Source organism: Zeugodacus cucurbitae, chromosome 6, assembly GCF_028554725.1.
Source record: "Zeugodacus cucurbitae isolate PBARC_wt_2022May chromosome 6, idZeuCucr1.2, whole genome shotgun sequence".
NCBI classification, from domain to species: domain Eukaryota; kingdom Metazoa; phylum Arthropoda; class Insecta; order Diptera; family Tephritidae; genus Zeugodacus; species Zeugodacus cucurbitae.
In genome coordinates, this window is record NC_071671.1 from 8,765,219 (window position 1) to 8,783,530 (window position 18,312).

At 37.0% G+C, this 18,312-nt stretch overlaps 2 protein-coding genes across 4 annotated transcripts in view; both read right to left on the reverse strand.

Annotated features, from left to right (window-relative positions):
* Positions 1-278: 278 nt before the first annotated feature.
* LOC105216323 (CCAAT/enhancer-binding protein) lies at positions 279-3,490 on the reverse strand. Its single transcript, XM_011190759.3, has one exon. It carries the CDS (start codon positions 3,086-3,088, stop codon positions 1,745-1,747), a length of 1,344 nt encoding a protein of 447 aa, XP_011189061.1. The 5' UTR covers positions 3,089-3,490; the 3' UTR covers positions 279-1,744.
* Positions 3,491-15,794: 12,304 nt separating this feature from the next.
* The window catches only part of Smpd1_1 (sphingomyelin phosphodiesterase), a 31,234-nt gene continuing 28,716 nt past the window's right edge, over positions 15,795-18,312 (reverse strand). Inside the window, exons 5-7 of one of the 3 annotated variants that reach the window (XM_011190761.3) lie at positions 18,011-18,305; positions 17,676-17,861; positions 15,795-16,535 (exon numbers count right to left, since the gene is read on the reverse strand). In XM_011190761.3, the coding sequence (XP_011189063.2) occupies positions 16,478-16,535; positions 17,676-17,861; positions 18,011-18,305 (539 nt within the window). In that variant the 3' untranslated portion in view covers positions 15,795-16,477. Of the gene's footprint in view, positions 16,536-16,573; positions 17,258-17,675; positions 17,862-18,010; positions 18,306-18,312 lie in introns of those variants that run through there. The other 2 variants (XM_011190760.3, XM_011190762.3) reach the window with 2 other exon arrangements.

Below are 18,312 nucleotides of genomic sequence, written 5' to 3' on the forward strand. Positions count from 1 at the left end.
TATTAACGGCACTTTAACTATACGTATGTGGTATACCAAAACGAAAAACATTTAAAAATATTTCTTAAAATTCTTGTTGTCACAACGTTTATAAAAATCATTTATTTGTTATCATTTTATCAAAGCAATTCTCATTCTTCACTACCTACACATACATATTGCAGATTTGCCCCAATTCGCTTCAAATCCATTTATTTATTCATTTTATTATATTTTATTTAAAACTTCTTTGGCTTATCTTACATTGTTTTACATTTATTTAAATTAGTTTATATATAAATTGCAAGGAAAGCTAAAGTTCTATGCTTAAATATATATATATATATATATTTTTTACATAAGTACAAACCTTTGAGTAAACATTTACATAAGAAGTTTTTGAAATTAATTAAGCGATAAAGCACTGCAAAGTTCAACAAGCTGCTGCGAGCACATTTTTTAATTTTTATTTTAATTTAAGTAGTTTTTTTCTATAATTTATTGTCATTTGCATTCTCAGTTTGCAGTTAACCTCAAAAGAAGTTCATATGTGGAAGGGATTTCAGATTACCTCAAAAGAAGTTCATACATAGCAGGGATTTGATAGTTTTGTTTTATAGAGAGCTTACAACCTTGTTCTCGGCATATTTTTCGGCATTTAACTGGTTCAATATGTTAACTTTTATAGTTATCTTAAGTCATCGGCAACAACTCAAACCAGAAAGTAATATTTCATTGGAATCCTTAATTTTTAAATAAAAGTTGAAACGGGTATTGTCTTAATGTCTTTACGTGATATTGTCCATCCATTCGCCTTACAAAGTCAATAATGTTTATCAGAAATGGTAAATTTTCATTGCGTTGTTTTAGATTCTTCTAGTAGTTTCTAGAATGAAATATAAGTTCTTGGAAAATATAAAATATTTGTACAGCATTAAGTACAACTCTACAGATTTCCAAGTAATTTTGAATTATTTCATGTTTCTTCATTTGAATTACTTTAAAAAAATTCCCAAAATCTCATCTTAGCACGGTTATCTGAACACATAAAATATTTTGGAGTCCCTATAAAATACAAACAATGAGTTGTGGTGACGCAAGACTTCTGAGGAAAAATTCACCTCTCCTTCGCTGTGTTGTTCTATATACAGATTATCACAGTTTTTAAATTCCAAATTCCGTACATACTCCGCAGTCAACCACGCCACTCTTTTTTAATTTTTCTAATAACTACTAAAATATGCACTCTCTCTTATATTGGTAACACTTCTGTACCCTTTTGTGTAACTTGCATTATTCCGCCTGCTTTAAATTAATTTTGAACATTTTCCAGTATATATCAAATAAGTTATATTAAAAAAAGAATTGTTTTACAAATTAATTTAAATACACATACAAATATATTCAGGTTTTTGAGGAATGCCTCTATTTCGACTCTCTCTTTAGATTATTTACATTACAATTTACATACACTTTGCATAGTTTGTATAAAAAGAACTTAGATCTTAATATAATTTAATTTCATATTTCATAAGCCCACAGCGATAAGGTTTGCTTCTCGAAAAAATTTTACTAATACTCGCAACATACACACTTAGGCATATACACACATATAAAGCTACCTCAACACACACACACACACACATTAAACTTATTTACAAATCATATATCAAAAAGCGCAGATCACGCACGCAAACGCACGTACGCCGATAGCTGTTGGCTGGATTCACGCGGTTGCGCTCGTGCCGTTGTTGTCCTGCCGCTTCTAAAGCCCATGATCGTTGGTGTTGAGGAAACTGCGGCACACGCGACTCACTTCCGGATTCGCATGATTCATTAGCTGCATGTAGATCTGTTTGTGTAACTGTATTTCATTGGTCATTTCCTGCAGTTGACGCAAGAGCGCATCCTTCTCCTTGAGCAGCGTTTTGACGCGCTCCTCCACTTCGCGCGAGCGTACCTTGGCCTTTTCGCGTGACTTACGCACGGCTATGTTGTTGCGTTCGCGTCTACGTCGATACTCGTCACTGCCCTTGTCGACATGTTTCAGCGAGGACTTGCGTTGATGGTGTAGCTGTTTGTTGTGGTGTTTAAGTAGGTGCGCGCCTGCGGCCAGATGCGGCAAATTGACGGAGTGATGTGCCAACACATTGGCCGAGGTGAGGTTTGTGAAGTTGGGCGCTGTGCCGCCGACGCCATTGCTCATGCCACCGTTATTGATCTGGCCATTGTTGGCGGCTGTCTGATAGGGATTGTAGAGCCCGTTGGCGCCACTGTTTGTTATGAAGGCGGCGGCTGCTGCATTGTTGACATTTGTTTCCTGTAGGTGACGGCGATATTCCGGGTCAATGGGTTCCTCTTTGATGGTGGACGAGTCCGAACCCACCGAGGAGTTCTCATCGCTTGAATTGTTGCTGTACGCCGCGCCCGAGTGCACTGCTTGCGGCATGTAGGCCAGTGCGCTGCGTCCGTAGTTGTGTTGTTGTGTGCGCAACGATTGTTGTTGCAGTTGATGTTGTTGCAATACCTTTGCCGCGGCGCTAACCATACCGTTGGGCGGTAGTGTTGCCGATAAGCCACCTGGACTTGTAACCATGTCGCTGAAGATGCCCAAACCCTCCTGCTCGCGAAACTGATCGTCGATCAGGTGTTGTAGGTCCAAAGTGATCTCCTGCGCGGTCAATTCGTCCAGATCGGATTGCGTGTATTGCTGTAGCATTTGCTTCTGCAGTAAATTGTTCACGTTATTCACATTGGCGTTAATGGCGGAGGCATTATTGTTGTTGTTCAGTGCGGCGGCTGCGTGCTGCATTTGATGCACTGCATGCTGTTTGACCACCAGCCCAGCGTTCTGTTGTTGTGCAGCAACGGCAGCTGCAGCAGCCAAATTATTGTTGTTGTTGTTGGCATCTGTGCCGTTGTTGTTGGGATTGCTATTGGGGTTGTTAATGTTGTTTGCATTGTTGTTGTTCTGTTGCTGGCCGCTCGACATGGCGGTCAGTGTGATCTGGCCGATGATCGCCTGTTGGGGCGGTGGCTGCTTTTTGAGGTCCAACTGGGAGAGTGTCTGCACGGTGTCGTACATCTGTGGTGACTCCATATTGAGCATTTTTAGTTGTGCGAATGAGGGCAAAATGTTTGCTGTTTATAATGTCTTTTCTAACTAGTTAAAGGGGGGGCTTATGTGATAGAATTATGCCGTTATTAAACAAATTGGGTTTGGTGTATATTTAGCACATTTCATTGGATGCGCTGCGTTTTGGAACACCTAATTTTTTTTTCCATAAAAAATTAGTCACATTTAAATTCAATCATTCAGAATTTAATTTTGTTTTTCAAAATTTTGTTTGGCTTTCACGCTCTTTTTCACTTCACATCTGAGGTAAAATCTTTGGGTTTAAAATAAAAAGTTTTTTTTTGTAATTTTTAATTTTTATAAATTTTTTTTGTGGTTAATTTCAGTGAAATTTAAATTTATTTAAGTTTATATGTTTCTATTTTAAACAAATTCACAGCTTTCATACATATTTATTTATTTTTTTAATTTTTTTTTATTTCATTTGGATTGTCACAGTTTCCACATATTTTGTTTTTCAATTTTACCATAAAATAATTTATTATTATTTTTTTAATTTTAATAAATTATTTATAGTTCACTTTTTTATTAACAGTTTGCTTTTTAATTGTTATTTATTCCATATAATTTTTTTTTCTATTTTTCAAAAATTTCCAACTGTCTTTCGTTGTTGTACTGTTGTTATAGGCAGCTAACCGTCTGGTATATCGCGCGCGACGTAACTTTTGCTCAACAACCTTCCTCGGTTGACTGAAGTGTTTCACAAATGATGCAACCGATTTTATATTTTCCACTTATACGACGTGCGCGTCCGCATCCGCTCGCGAGTGTAACTAACTAACTAACTCACTCACTTGCACTTATCGCTGTTGCTTCTGCGGCTGTAATGACTCTTTGACAAGTCTTCAGCGTCTTCGTTTTGGCCCAATAATGACGAAGATGTCTTCGTATGCTTACAGCAGTGCAGTCGTGGTCTACGCTAGCGCAACGCAAAAAAACGCGCAACCCGCCGAAAAACAAGCGTACAACAACCACACAACCACCGACGACCGACCAAGTAACCGAATCACCCGACCGCTAACAACTCGCACAAACCACAGTGACGTCGTTTATGCAATGACGAATGACGAATGTGGGGAAGCTCGCAAGCTTTTTCTGAAGGAAACACGTTCTCAGCACGCTACAACTCCACGAGTAAATAGCTACGCCCAAAACTCTCGGCTTCTTTTAATTGCTTTCGCAGTTTTGCTTGCCTCGCGCAACTCTTGTTAATAGACGAACGAAGCGTTCAACACGTCTTAGCGCCACAATTGGTAAATTGTAACTAAAATTTGACCTGCAATTCGTCGTTGTAATTCCCGCCATCAGCCGAAAAAACGCTCCGAAGAAAGAGAATCAAAGCAAAACAGGAAAGCCAGACACAAGTAACTTGTAAAAAGAAATCTTCGCCAGTCCAAAAGAAGTTGCCGAAACATACACACGAATATGTATACCACTGATCGTAAAACACAGAAAGTAATAACCACATACACACTCACATATATTTTCCAATGTATGTGTCTGAATATGGCACATAAAACCAAAATACAGTTCCCCCTATCCCACGCTGAAACGCGTGTGCTTTTGTAAGCAAATTACTGCATTGCCGCTGCCGCTGCAACTACCTGTGGATGTCGCGCACCACTGCCCCGTCCGCACACATACACCCCTGCTGTTAGATGGCGGCTCTCTCAGTCAGCTAGCGAATGCGCCAGACCGCCCCGCCACGATCGCCCGCTTCGCCCAGTGCCGTACACATACACTCCGAGTGCCCCAAAATCACTTTCGCTCTCATTTATGGAATGCCGTTTGCTTGGCTGGTCGTTCAGCTGGCCGCTTGCCATGCCTCTGCACTATCAGTGAATTTTTTAGTGTTTTCTATTTGTTGGTATCACACTCCGCATACGTCACAGCGCTTTACAGCGTGAGTTGGATTGGATTGGATTTCCCGAGTAGCTTACTAGCCAAAGTGATGAGGTCAATTTCATTTTCCTTAGAAGATATTTTTGTACGACATTGACTAAGTGCCCGTAAATATTAAGAACAACCGAACTCATTGGCCGAATTTTCACATATCCGTTTTACTAATTAAATATCTACCCAAACTAATTATAAGATCTTAAACTGTTTCAAGCTGTAAGAGCATTCAAATGACTACATTTCCACAGTTTAAGATTTATGGGGCGAATATTTTAAAAAAAGAGTTTTCAACTACACGAATCATTTCGTCGCACATATCATTTTTATTCTCAAATGTACTGAATTTAATTTATCAGATGTTTTAGCATTACACACCTATTCAAGCGTCTCTTAAAAAGCAACATTCTAAATATCCTGATTTATAAATCCGTTGAACTTTTTTGTTCCTCTAGTTGAAAAGTCTTAGACTCGTTCGAGCATTTCGACTAGTAATGCCAGTAGGGGCAAATTACACGTTTGATGTTTTGCTCCAAGTCCCAAATCGATCGATCGAATCATTGATTGATGAGATGTGTGGGAAGTAGCGCCGTCTTGTTGAAAGCAAATGTCGCCGAGATCACGAGCTTCAATTTCAGGCATCAAATAGTCGGTTATCATGGCGCGATAACGGTCGCCATTGACGATTACGTTCCCACCGGCATCAATTTTATATAAATATGGAATATGAGCTACGGCTGGTATATTTTCTTCATTGTTGAACGTGGTCTATTTCGTCGAATATTATCCAATAAGAAATGCTGGGTCTCAAGATGGGTGATGGTATTGCGAATAGTACGATCAGTGGGGGATTATGTTGGTACTTTGTTCAGCCGTAATCTGTGAAAAAAAGGCTATTGAAAAAGTACCTCTACTTTGATAACCCGATATAAAATATTTGTATCCAGATAATGTAGTATATTTATGAAAAAACTAACAAATTATATTTTTTATTAATATTCTTTTCAAAACTTTAACTAAGGTATTTTCCAAACCAATATGGAAAAACGCATAGCAATTTGACTTCGTATTAACCAGTTTCTGTTCTCTCTCTCTCTCTCGCTATCTTGCTCACTATATTTGTGACGTCATGAAATCGCATTTCCGTACTTTATTTTTGTGCAATAGAGAGTGTATTTGTGCTCTAATGGTATTATTTGTCTATTTCTTATACACATACAGATATGCGAGCATGCTAGATACAAATATGTATGTATAAGCCCACCAAAACTGGTCCCAAGCTCTTAACAACAACATTGCTATATGTGTTGTCTGTGTGTGTATATATTAACACGATCGAGATTCATGCCACTCTCGCTTTCATTTCCGATTCGGAGATACGCGTTGGCGTTAGTTTCGATTTCGACGCCAACTCAGTTGTCGTGTACGATGTCGATTGCTCTCTGTTTACGCTTTGCAAGTGGTTTTGATAAGTAGGCGGATGTGGGGCAAAGAGTTATGTGGTTACGACGTAACTCGTGAGTGCCGTTATCAGCTGATTGTTATTAAGTGTTGCTTTGCCGCTTTTTTGTTGTGGTTTTTATTGCGAGTGTGTGAGTTTTGAATATTTTTATTTGCATACGATATAGAAGTACAATATTTATATAAATTTTCAATACGATTGATGCGTCTAAGTCATGTCTAAGATTAAAGAATATATATAAGCTAATTTTCGGCAATGAGAACGCTTTTTTATCGAATTTGCAAGGGGAGGACGGACATTCAGAATTCAATTCCTTGTAATTACTGTCAAAAATTACAAATTTTTGATGCCTCATTCGAACATTTCGACTGGTAACTGGCGACAAGACTTTAGACTTTACATATCCCCAAGGAAAAAGTCCAACGGTGTGGTGGCCAATCGACCGGCCCAAAACGTGAAATTTTCTGTTAACCGAAGTGTTCTCTCAATCAATCCATTGATTGATGTGATGTGTGAGAAGTGGTGGAGTCTTGTTGAAACCAAATATCGCCAAGATCTCGAGCTTCAATTTCAGTCTTCAAATAGTCGGTTATCATGAGCGTGGTAACGGTCGCCATTGACGTTTACGTTCCCATCACCATCATTTTTGAAGAAATATGTACCGATGATCCCGCCGGCTCACAAACCACATCAAACTGTTGTTTTTTCAGGTTGAAATGATAGCTGTTGAAACTATTCAGATTGCTCTTCGTCCCAAATGCTTGTTGCTTGTTTACATACTCATTGAACCAGAAATGGTCTCATCGCTGAACTGAATTTGGGTCGAAAACGTCGTCGTCTTGGAACTTTTCAAGAGCCCATAGCGAGTAAAATATCTACGCATATTCTTAGGATACTTTATGTACTGGATGACTCACAACGCGTAGCCAAATCGAGTTATGCTTGGGTATAAAATATATAATTTACCTTCATTGAATCGTTGCATAATATTTAATGGGCACTTCATTCTTTGTTCAGTTAATATTTGTAATTATGCGTGTACCTTCTTGTAATCATGCATTCCGGTGGTTTCTTCCTGGTACATATTTTGTAATGAATCCAAGTTTTGCAATGTTATCGATAAAGTATCGCCTGATAGAGTGTATACAAATTGAGTAATTATGCAGCGATGATTACACATTAAGGATTGCGTAAATCATTGGAAAATATATAACAAAGGAAAACAGTATTGATAACATTAGGCGGAAACAAAGATAAAATGGGTGTGGAGCCTTTTTTATTGTGAAATAAGGAATTTCATAATTTTGTGTAATAATACGGTTCTAGTGATCCTACTATTTATTGCTTGATGTGCTCCGAAGGAAGTTATACAAATAGTGTTTAAAAGTGACTAGGAAGTGTACATATGTATATCCCCCTATTTTTTTAGAATAAAGTAAATTAGTGTTATGGTTAGATTCCGCTCAAAGAATAGTGGTTTAGTTAAATAGTGGAAATCTAGTGATTCATGAATAATGCTTAGCACCAAGATATTACCACACGAAATTCCAACGCATTCCAACGTCAAATAGCCTCACAATAAGAGGGAAATAAAGTCTTATAAAAAATTTGGAGTTGTCAAAGTCTTATAAAAAATAAACCTTCTCAATTCCTCAAAGGAAAATTCGTATTATTTAATGTTGGTTCTCAGGTTCTAACATCCTCGAATAAACGAATATAAATTATTTATTACTTTTTGAAAGGCAAATAAAATATACAGTGGAACTTCCATAATTCGAACTTCTATAACTCGAAGATCTCCATTACTCGAACTTTTGAATTGTCAATAGTAGTCAAATTTTAAACAAAGTTCCTTCCGTAAATCGAAATTTTCGACCAGGACATAATACAAAATTTCAAATTTTACTATCGAGGCAGAATTTTAAACCAGTCCTCTATATCGTATGGAGGCGAACAAAAAATATGATAATACCCTTATAGATTTCATAAATCGTGTAACAAAGGCATGAGATACAGACGTCAAGAGCCAAACAGTACCAAGTGCAACAAGAAAAATTACAGAATACATGTTTTGACGTATGTATTTAAATAAAACTTTTTTCGAAGTGAATAACTAAAACTGTGGGAAAATCTATATTTTACAGCTTTTTGAAAAATGTATGTTTTAATGAAAATTTCTATAACTCGAAGTTTTTTTGTGAATTATGGTGACTCGAGTTAGAGAAGTTCCATTGTATTTCGAAAGGATAAGTAGAACGTGTTTATTATTCATAAAACAAAACTATTTGAGTTTTTTTACCGTAGACCCGAGCGTTTCTCTGTAGATGCGGAAATCTACCCCTTGAACTACCGTCAACCCGAGTAACCGAATATAATTGCCCATGTGAGAACCGATTGCTAGAAATGATTTATAGTAAATAAACGATTACTGAATCGATCTCTATTTTTAGGCATAAAATATTTTTTGGAATTATACCACATATGTATGGATCCTACATATATAGTCACGTTGTCTTATCTTCTTAGAGGTAAGAATATCCTCGCAATTGTAAAGCATGTCGCCATCACAGTTTGAAGATGCTTCCGAACAAATGTAAAATGTTGAGCTTAAAATGCCATCAAAGGCCTCCGTAGCAAAATAGATGGAGGAAGAGATGGGCAGGATAGTGCTGAAACTCTAAGGTGTATCCAGGGCCGTTTAAATTTCTTTAAAACGGGGTTTATATACATAGATTTGAATCATTATCTAAATACAAGATGTAATTATAGTTCTTATAATCACATAACTAGCCATACTACAAATACGTATTCGACTGCTCATGCGAATAAATGAATATTTATAGAGTCATCCGTAGTCATGTAAATTTGTATGTTGATATATACATATACCTGCGCACCAACAAGTGGCAGTCATAAATTCGCTATTCTCACTGAAGCTAACCCCGAGAAGAGCGTTGTGTGCAGAGTGCAACAGCCAAAAAAAAAGAACAGGTATGGGTGAAAACTGCAAATGACTGATAAGCGTGGGTGGTTGAGATCGCTAAAACGTAGAAAATAACAAAAAGTACTCAAACTTGGCGATTTCGATCATTGAACTAAGCGCTGAATCAGCCAAGTGGCAGCGAACCCAGCAGACTTGGTAGCCCGAAAAAGACAAAGCAACGACAGATAAAACAATCTAATCTGCAAATGGTCGCACGCCCAGCGCGTACTCATATGCACATATTCATATTTTTATTTTAATGTGTGTTTACATACAATATTCGTACATATGTATGTATGTATGTATTTATGTGCTGTAATTAAGGAAAACTTTTATTTGTGCCAAAACGTGCGCGACATTTCTTCTACCACCAGCCGCAAGCCTCGCCGCAGCTCCAACAATTCTTATCGTACACTTTCGACCAATTCAAAGTATTATTAGATAAAGCAAATACTTGTACTTGTATATTTGTGTATAAATTCGCGAAGCATCGTATTCAGGGAATCACTGTTCAATTCGTGCAATTACAAATAACTGCATATTCATAATGTGTTTGTATGTATTTATAATTGATTACCAAAATTAAACTGTTATTCGATAATTTCACTGCGAAAAATGTAGTCACCTTTTTCATAGGGTTCAATAAACCCGTGTCTAAATAGCAGAATTTGTTGTGGCGTTTTGCTTTCGTTCGAAATATTCTTAAATGCATTTGGTGAAGAATTATTGCAACGAATTTATCTCAGTTTCTTGGGAAGTTGGTAGCAAAGCACTGTAACTGCATGGCGCTAATTCATTTGAAATTCGGAAATTTGCTGACTTTTTTGCTGGAAATGGTTGCTGTTGGCGCCACCTTTCAGATGTAGCCGAAATGCATTTCGTTGAAACCACACTGAAGTGCATTAGCTTGACATATGAGTTACTAAAATTATTGAATCCGCAAAGTATGTGTATTTGTTGTCAATTAAAGAATATTAGAATAATTTTGCCGAAATACACAGTTAACCAAATGTACATGTATCGAAATCAAATACTACCTTCGATGGTTTTAACCTCTTGTACTCCTTATCTCTTTTACTTAGTGGACTCCTTTACATTTTAAACTTCCTAAATACAATGTCATTGAAAAAAGTGCAATGAGAGACTAGAATAGGTAAGGTTAATAGGCAGACCTCTGCATATATTGTGTCAAATAAGTACCCAGAAATTCTCATTTTAAATATTCCTGCTGAAAATATTTAAAATTTTTATTTCCAGTTGACACAACCGTCAGCCACTATTGCGTCAATTTTTATTGCCATGTGTCCTTTAGTTTGTTTACGGCGTCATTGGGAACAAGTCAACCTGCGATTTTTGCTATGGCTAAAAATATTGAACAAAGAGTTTGTGTGAAATTTTTTGTGGTTCAAACGAAATTTCTTGTGCCAAAACGTTGGAAATGTTGAAAACAAAATTTGGTGATTCAACCATGTCGAAAACTCAAGTTTACGATTGGTATAAATCGTTCAAAGATTGGGGAGAAGAAGTGAAGGATTTGCCACGCTCAGGACGGCCTTCGACCTCTTCAACTGAAGAAAACGTCGACAAAATAAAGGAAATAGTGCTCGAAAATTGTCTTTATAGTTTGCGAGAGATAACCCCAATAATGGACATGTCTCATGAGATTGGTGGTCATATATTGGTTGATGTTTTGAGTATGCGTATTGGTGTATTGGTGCCCCAAGATTTCAAAAATGAAAGAGTTTTTACACAAAAATTCAACAAATATCATCGAATACATACATACTCTCCAAATAAGGTGTCACTGTGTGACTTTTGCCTGTTTCCAAATTACCACTTCGTGGTCCGTTTTGAGAGCATTAAAGACATCAAAACTAATTCGCAACGAGAACTGAAGGCCATCCCGGAATATAGCTTTAAAAAGTGTTTCGTTGATTGGATTGTTTGCCTCAGAAGGGGCCTATTTTGAAGGGGATACAATAAATTTAGATGATTGATAAGTTGTTTGTGTTTTACTTTAAATTTCCGGGTACTTTTTGACAGAATATATGTAGGTCCGTACTTGGACAGTTTTGTGCGCTGTCCTTTGTAATACCAATAAACTCCTAATGGATCAAAAATACCGCTATGATTCGGCTAAACGTTTGGAATCTGTTACAAACTTTTTGAGTAGACTAATGTCAATTCTAGCTAATTAGCTAGAGCCTTCCAAAGCGTTTCAACCTCAGTCTGGCAAAAGCTATCCAGCTTATGATGATTCCACCACGCCTTCCTCCAAACAGCTTTGGCAATTTGCATCTGCCAGGATCTCTAGTCTCAACGCATGCGTGCCTATCGGACAATGACCAGTCGCGCCAAGATGGACCTTGCTGAGACCGCTCCACTGTGGTCCAAAAGCATTGCACAGGTGCTGGTTGTTGTCCAGCGCTTGGCAATGTCTGTATGTCCAGCGCTCTTGCGTAAGTGGACCATGGACTCCCAACTCGCTCCCATTCCGACGTCAATGTTGCTCAGAAGCTAAGATTTATAAATTATTTTAAAAAACAAAAGAAGAAAATTCCATTATGTTTTGTATTCTCTTCAAACGATCGAAAATTGATAAAAAGATCAGCTTTATTCCAATAGAAAAGCTTCACATATACAATGATGTTCTTAAACACAAATGCTTTTCTATTATACAGTTATTCGAGAGAAAGGTTCAATGTCACACACATTAGAACAATATCATATCATTATGTTACCATCCCTTAAGCTAACATTATCTTGAAAGCAGCTGTCAGAAGTGGTTAGTTCTGTCCTCGACAGCTCAACTTTCACACTTCTTCCGAGTTTTCGAATTAAACAGAATTGAGAAAATATAAATTAGGATTTGGCAGAGTTTATCTGAGTAAGGGTAAAACACTCCCCGATAGGCAAATTTAATTCGGCATATCATTGTCTGCATGTATTTATATTTGTGTCGCGTTATATTTGCTGACAAATAACATTTTCCCAGTCGAATAAATGCATAATCCCAGTACTTACATACTTACTTACATACCGAATATATTTGACGTTAAGTATACTTGCATATCTTGTCCAAGCACCGGCAAGCAATTTGACTTGAATCAGCAATGTTCACACCTTTTTCTTTAGAAGAACTCACCGTCGGGTTCACAAGAGTTCTACGACCTTAATACTCACATATTCACAATGTTTACTTTCCGTGCCCCAACTTTGGACCGAACAACGATTTTATTATGATTTATAATATTTTTCAATGCATTCACATTAGTCAGTGGAAAAGTGAGTCCAGTTCAAATGGGTATTGAATGTGAAGCGAAACATGCTGAGCTAGACGAATGTGGGGGGAAAGGAAAGCGTGGTGTATTTCTAAACTGCAAGAAGGAATTCCTCAAATCAGCAGTTAAGTATTGGCAATTAAGCGCCAATTAATTGAAATTTAATAAACAACTAGAATATTTTACTGAATATATAATATAATCATATGATCACGCATACACTTATAGTCGCCCGCTTGGCTACCGAAACCCTTGCAAAGTAATTAGAACGCTTGGTTAGTTGAGTTGAAAGTATTTGTAGGATTTTTTTTTCATTTCTATGTGTTTAATTCATTCTATTTTCTCGCTACTGAACTTCATTCAAAAATCACCTTCTACTACTTACCGTTATGATTGTCAAACGGTAACTTAATTCTTGAATTTACATAGTCATTTGAGACACACACAAACACATGTCTCCACGCTTTGTAATCGTCGCACCGTCGATCTTGTTACTTTTCGGTACCTTAGACACCATTTCCTCTCTTATGGCAATTAGACCGTTTGACGACTCGCTTATTCGCTTCAACTATTGTCTCAATTTTCTATTGCTCATATCTAAATTTGATCTATGTAATTGAGTATTGACATTAATTACGACACATTAATGCATTCGGTGGGTTTATCGGTAGTAAGCGATTATTGCGATGGCGGCAACGAGCGACTCATTCAGTTTTTGGCCAAACAAGAATTCCATTGCAATGAAGTGTGGTTCAGTGAAGAACATGGATATATGTAGATGCTATACATCCATGTGAAGTACAGTGAATGCTCGTCAATTTGAAATTGGCGCAATTTTCTATTCTTAATTATAAATAAGGGTTAGGTTGGTTTCAAAATATGAAAAATATTGCTGTATAAAACAGTATAATATGTTTAAAATATTACAAAATTGATTAGAGTAAAATTCTAAAAGATTGAACCTTCGAAAGTTACGTTTCAATTTAAAACATTAAACGCCTTTATCTCAAAACTCAATTTTTTAAGTCGGTGAACATGATTTCTCGAAAAGTTATGAACAGATTTTATTCTAATTTTGCACACATCTTTGAAATAACATTATCTAGTTAATGAACGAAGGATTTTTTTTTTTTATTCTTTTATTAAATTTTTTTCGAGCCAATATACGTATATCGAAAATTTGACCAAAAAAGTGAGTTCTTTTTAATCTGTCAAAAAAAAAATTAATATTTTATTTTATCCTTCGTTCATTAACTAGATTTATCCATTTGCTATCGAAATATTTTTGGTTTACTGATTTTAGATCAACCAATAATGAGTTATGATGTCCACGGCAAGAGCCTTTTCTGTGGACACGTTTTGGGAGATGAGGTACCAACGGCTGAGTTTTCGGAATTTTTAAATAAAAATTTCACAAAATTATACAAAAGGAATACATTATTTCTGATTTCGCGTTGCAGAAGTGTGATCGGTATTCTTGATGATTAAGCATCGCTTATAAGGTTCTATCGAGCGTACTGTGTGAAAGACTAATGCCCACCGTCAACAAACTGATTGGACCTTATCAGTTTGGCTTTAGACCTGGAAAATCCACCATGGACCAGATATTCACCATGCGCCAAATCTTGGAAAAGAGGATCGAGACACACCACCATTTTGTCGATTTTAAAGCTGCTTTCGACAGCACGAAAAGGAGCTGCCTTTACACCGCGATGTCTGAATTTGGTATCCCCGCAAAACTAATACGGCTGTCATGATTGGGAAGGACCTCTCCGAGCCGTTCGATACCAAACGAGGTTTCAGACAAGGTGACTCACTATCGTGCGTCTTTTTTTAACTTGATGCTGGAAAAAATTATAAGAGCTGCAGAGCTAAATAGAGAAGGTACAATCTTCTACAAGAGTGTACAGCTCCTTGCGTACGCCGATGATATTGATATCATCGGAAGCAACAACCGCGCCGTTAGTTCTGCTTTTTCTCTCGCTGGTGGAAGCCGAGGAAGAGGGAGACCTCCACTCCGACGGAAGGACCAGGATTGGTGTTACCAATTGGCGCCATAATGCCAAAAGGAGAGATGCGTGGCGCGCTGTTGTGGACTCGGCTATAACCGCGTAAGCGGTGTCTACGCCAGTCAAGAAGAAGAAGAAGCTCGTCACACGAGTTTACGAAAAACTTCATCGACCGAATTTCCAACTGCGAATCGCTGCTGAAACACAACAAAATCAAATTTTTTTAAAATGATTGGTTAACTTTGATGAAAAGTGATGTGTGGACCTACGACCAAAATCGAAGCTGTCGTGCTGTCCTATATGAAAAGAGTTGTGTTCTATCAGGATAACGATAGGCCACACATGTTCATAGAGACTCGGTAGAAGCTTCGTACGCTTGTTTGGGAGGTTCTTTTGCAACCATCTTATAGTCAAGATCAGGCACCAAAATTAGTATTGTTTCATTTGGAATTTGACAGACGTTTATTACTTTACCCTGAAAATATAAATGTAAAATAATATTCCCTGTCCACAGAAATAACATAATCCCTCATAATTAGGTAATACAATGTTTACATATAACGAGATTATCTCCATTTAAGAGCTTAACTCGATAATCTGTAAATAAGAAACGAGATTGTTCATACAAAATTCCTCTCTTGATAATCCGAGATTATAAAATTATCTCGTTTTATACAACTTTCGATTTCTATCGATAATTTTGCGAAGAAGAGGAGAAAGGTCAAATGAAAAGGTAAACAAAAATGGCCGACAGTGAGAGAAAGATGTGTGATACAACAACAAATACAACACATTTGACAAATGATAATCTCATTTGGCTATATGTAAACGGTTAGATTATTGAACGAGATTATTTTCATATGTAAACATACTATAAGAAAAATACCTAATTGTTGGGAGACCCTAATTTCAAATCATATACGCCAGTGACCGTCAAACTGTCCAGCTTGGTTCGTGTCTTTACTAAAGCATAAAGCTTTCTGCACTGTACGAACCAACATTTAAGCAGCTTTAGTGAGAATTGAGATTGATAATTGAAAGACAAATATTCAATTTAAACTATTTTTTTTTATTTACTTCGACATTAAGCCTAATTTAGCTATAACTTATATACGAGTATATGCACATTGTTATTCCATTCACATTGTAACTAACGGTATGAGTGTATTTGCAGGTGTGCGGGCATGTGTGTACGACATGGTTCGCAATGCTTACTTTATGACTGTGTGTGTGCGTGTGTGTGCGTTTACTGTTAGCTATGACTGTGTGGCTAAAAATTATGAATAACTTAAAATTTACAATTAACAAAATGGGCGAACGGGCCAAAATCGTTTTTGGAAATAAGAAATTTCGAGTATTAGAGACAACTAAACGTGTGATAAGTATTAGTTTAAATTTTAGTTAATTTTTTTGCTTTGATTAAATTGGAGATTTAATGCACTAACTAAAAGTATTTTATACTTAATGCTAATAATCACATAACTAATATACACACATACACTTAAACTTGCGCTACTTATATATGTAATTAAAAAATAAAATACATGTAATTTGCGAATGAGTTGGTTTGTTTGCACTTTTACAGGAGAATTTCTCAATTTGCTATATGTACACACATCTCTGTGGTCTCCCTCCATTCGATTCGTGTTGAACGTCCATTTTGGCCTTTATTTGAGGATTCAGCAGGTGTTCCCGATGCTTACGTCGTATCTCACCGGCGTCAGCTGCAGCTCAGCCGAAGCCCATCAGGTATTTGGGCAGGTACGTAATGGACGAGATCAGACTATAACTAAATATGGGGGATTGCGGAAAAGTGTGTAAAGAATGTTTGTTTCAAACCCATTTTATTTGCAATAAAGTTTTTAAAAATTGTTTATAATTTAAAAGTATTGTATATACATTCTATATTCTCTATATTCACAGTTTTGTACGTTTCGTGTTCTTTAGTTTTTTTCCATAGACCAAAAACCCCTGCACACCGTGCCACCATTAATCAGCCATTATCCAATTATAAAATATAAAGCAAGTTGATTATGCATATGTGTGTGTGTATTGGTAAAACCTCCGCGCTGCCACCCACTCAGCGTGTATATATGTAAAGCACATCGGGTATCCGCCATTTTTCGGTTGTGGTCTCAGCCGCCACGTTGTTCTCCTCGCTGCACGGAGGAGCGGTGCAATTTGTGCCGTTAGCCGCACAGTTTTTTTGTGTAGTACAATGTGTGTATTTTGTTGTTGTTGTTCCAAACACCATTTTGTTGTTGCATAAGTGTTTATTAAAGCATAATTAATTAATAAGTAAGTAAAATGAGTTAATTTTTGGTTAAAATGACAACACTACACCTCAAATGAACTCTTCGCCACCGTAGTTGATGAGCGAACAGATTAGGTGTGTATGATACTGGTGTACATAGGTGATTAGCGGTATTTTCTAGATTATTTACTATAATAGGTACTTAGACACTTAGAATGTGTGAGACAGCTTCATATGTGGTTGTAACGGTTGAAACTCTACAAAATAGGCAAAGATAAGAGATAACGGAGTATGTACAATGCAAAGCAGCTGACAAGCAGTGGTTAGTGGCAGACTGAGAGGACAATGACTCAAATACACCGAAAAAAATAAAATAATTTCAAATTTTGTTTTTTTTTTTTTTTTTGTTCTGGTGATATACATATATAGCAGTGTGAGTGTGTGTGTGTGCAGTTAATATTTTTAATATCAAGAGTGTTTTTAATATGTGAAGTGGTATTCTACAGCAATAAACTACAAACTACCATGTAACACTAATTATGAAACTTTTTTCCAATATATCATAATATATCTGCCGATTCCAAGAACATATACAAGTAACAATTTCACCAGACATAACATAATTCAAGTTTAAGTACACAAAAGTTATGCATTCACACAAATAGATTTACGTACGAATTCGTTAGGCCACGGTACAGCCATGACTTCCATGATTTCGGCGTTCCATCGTCCACTTTCGCCTCAACGTCCTCGCAGAAGTGCCGTCTGTCGTGCGAGCGACCGCTCTTGCAATCGCACAACATACGTTTCCGGCATTCGGCGTCGCAAACAGGACGTATGGGCGAGTTCTTCCAATAGTTTCTGCAAATTGAAATAGGAATTTAGAAGGAGCCTCTTCATATCAAACATGTTTGGGGTGTGATTTATGCGGCTAAAACAACAACACCAACAATCTAACCAGCAGTTGTTACTAGCTTAATCCATCAACATTAGTTACCACCTAAACTCACTTATAATACAAATCGAATAACTCCTGATTATTCGCCATCTCATCGATTAAGTTGCTCCAATCCGCCGGTCTGAGTGCCTTCATATTGTACGCAGCACGTGTGGTATACAACTTATACCATATGGGATAGTCGTAAAGATTTGCCTCTTTCAAATTCATGATCCAAGACTCGTGATCCACGACCAAACGTGTGGTAGTGTCATGATCACCATCAACATAGTAGACACGATAGCCTGGATTAAGATCATAGTAAGGTGATACGGATGGGCCAATATATGCTATGCTTGTGGGATGACCTGTGCG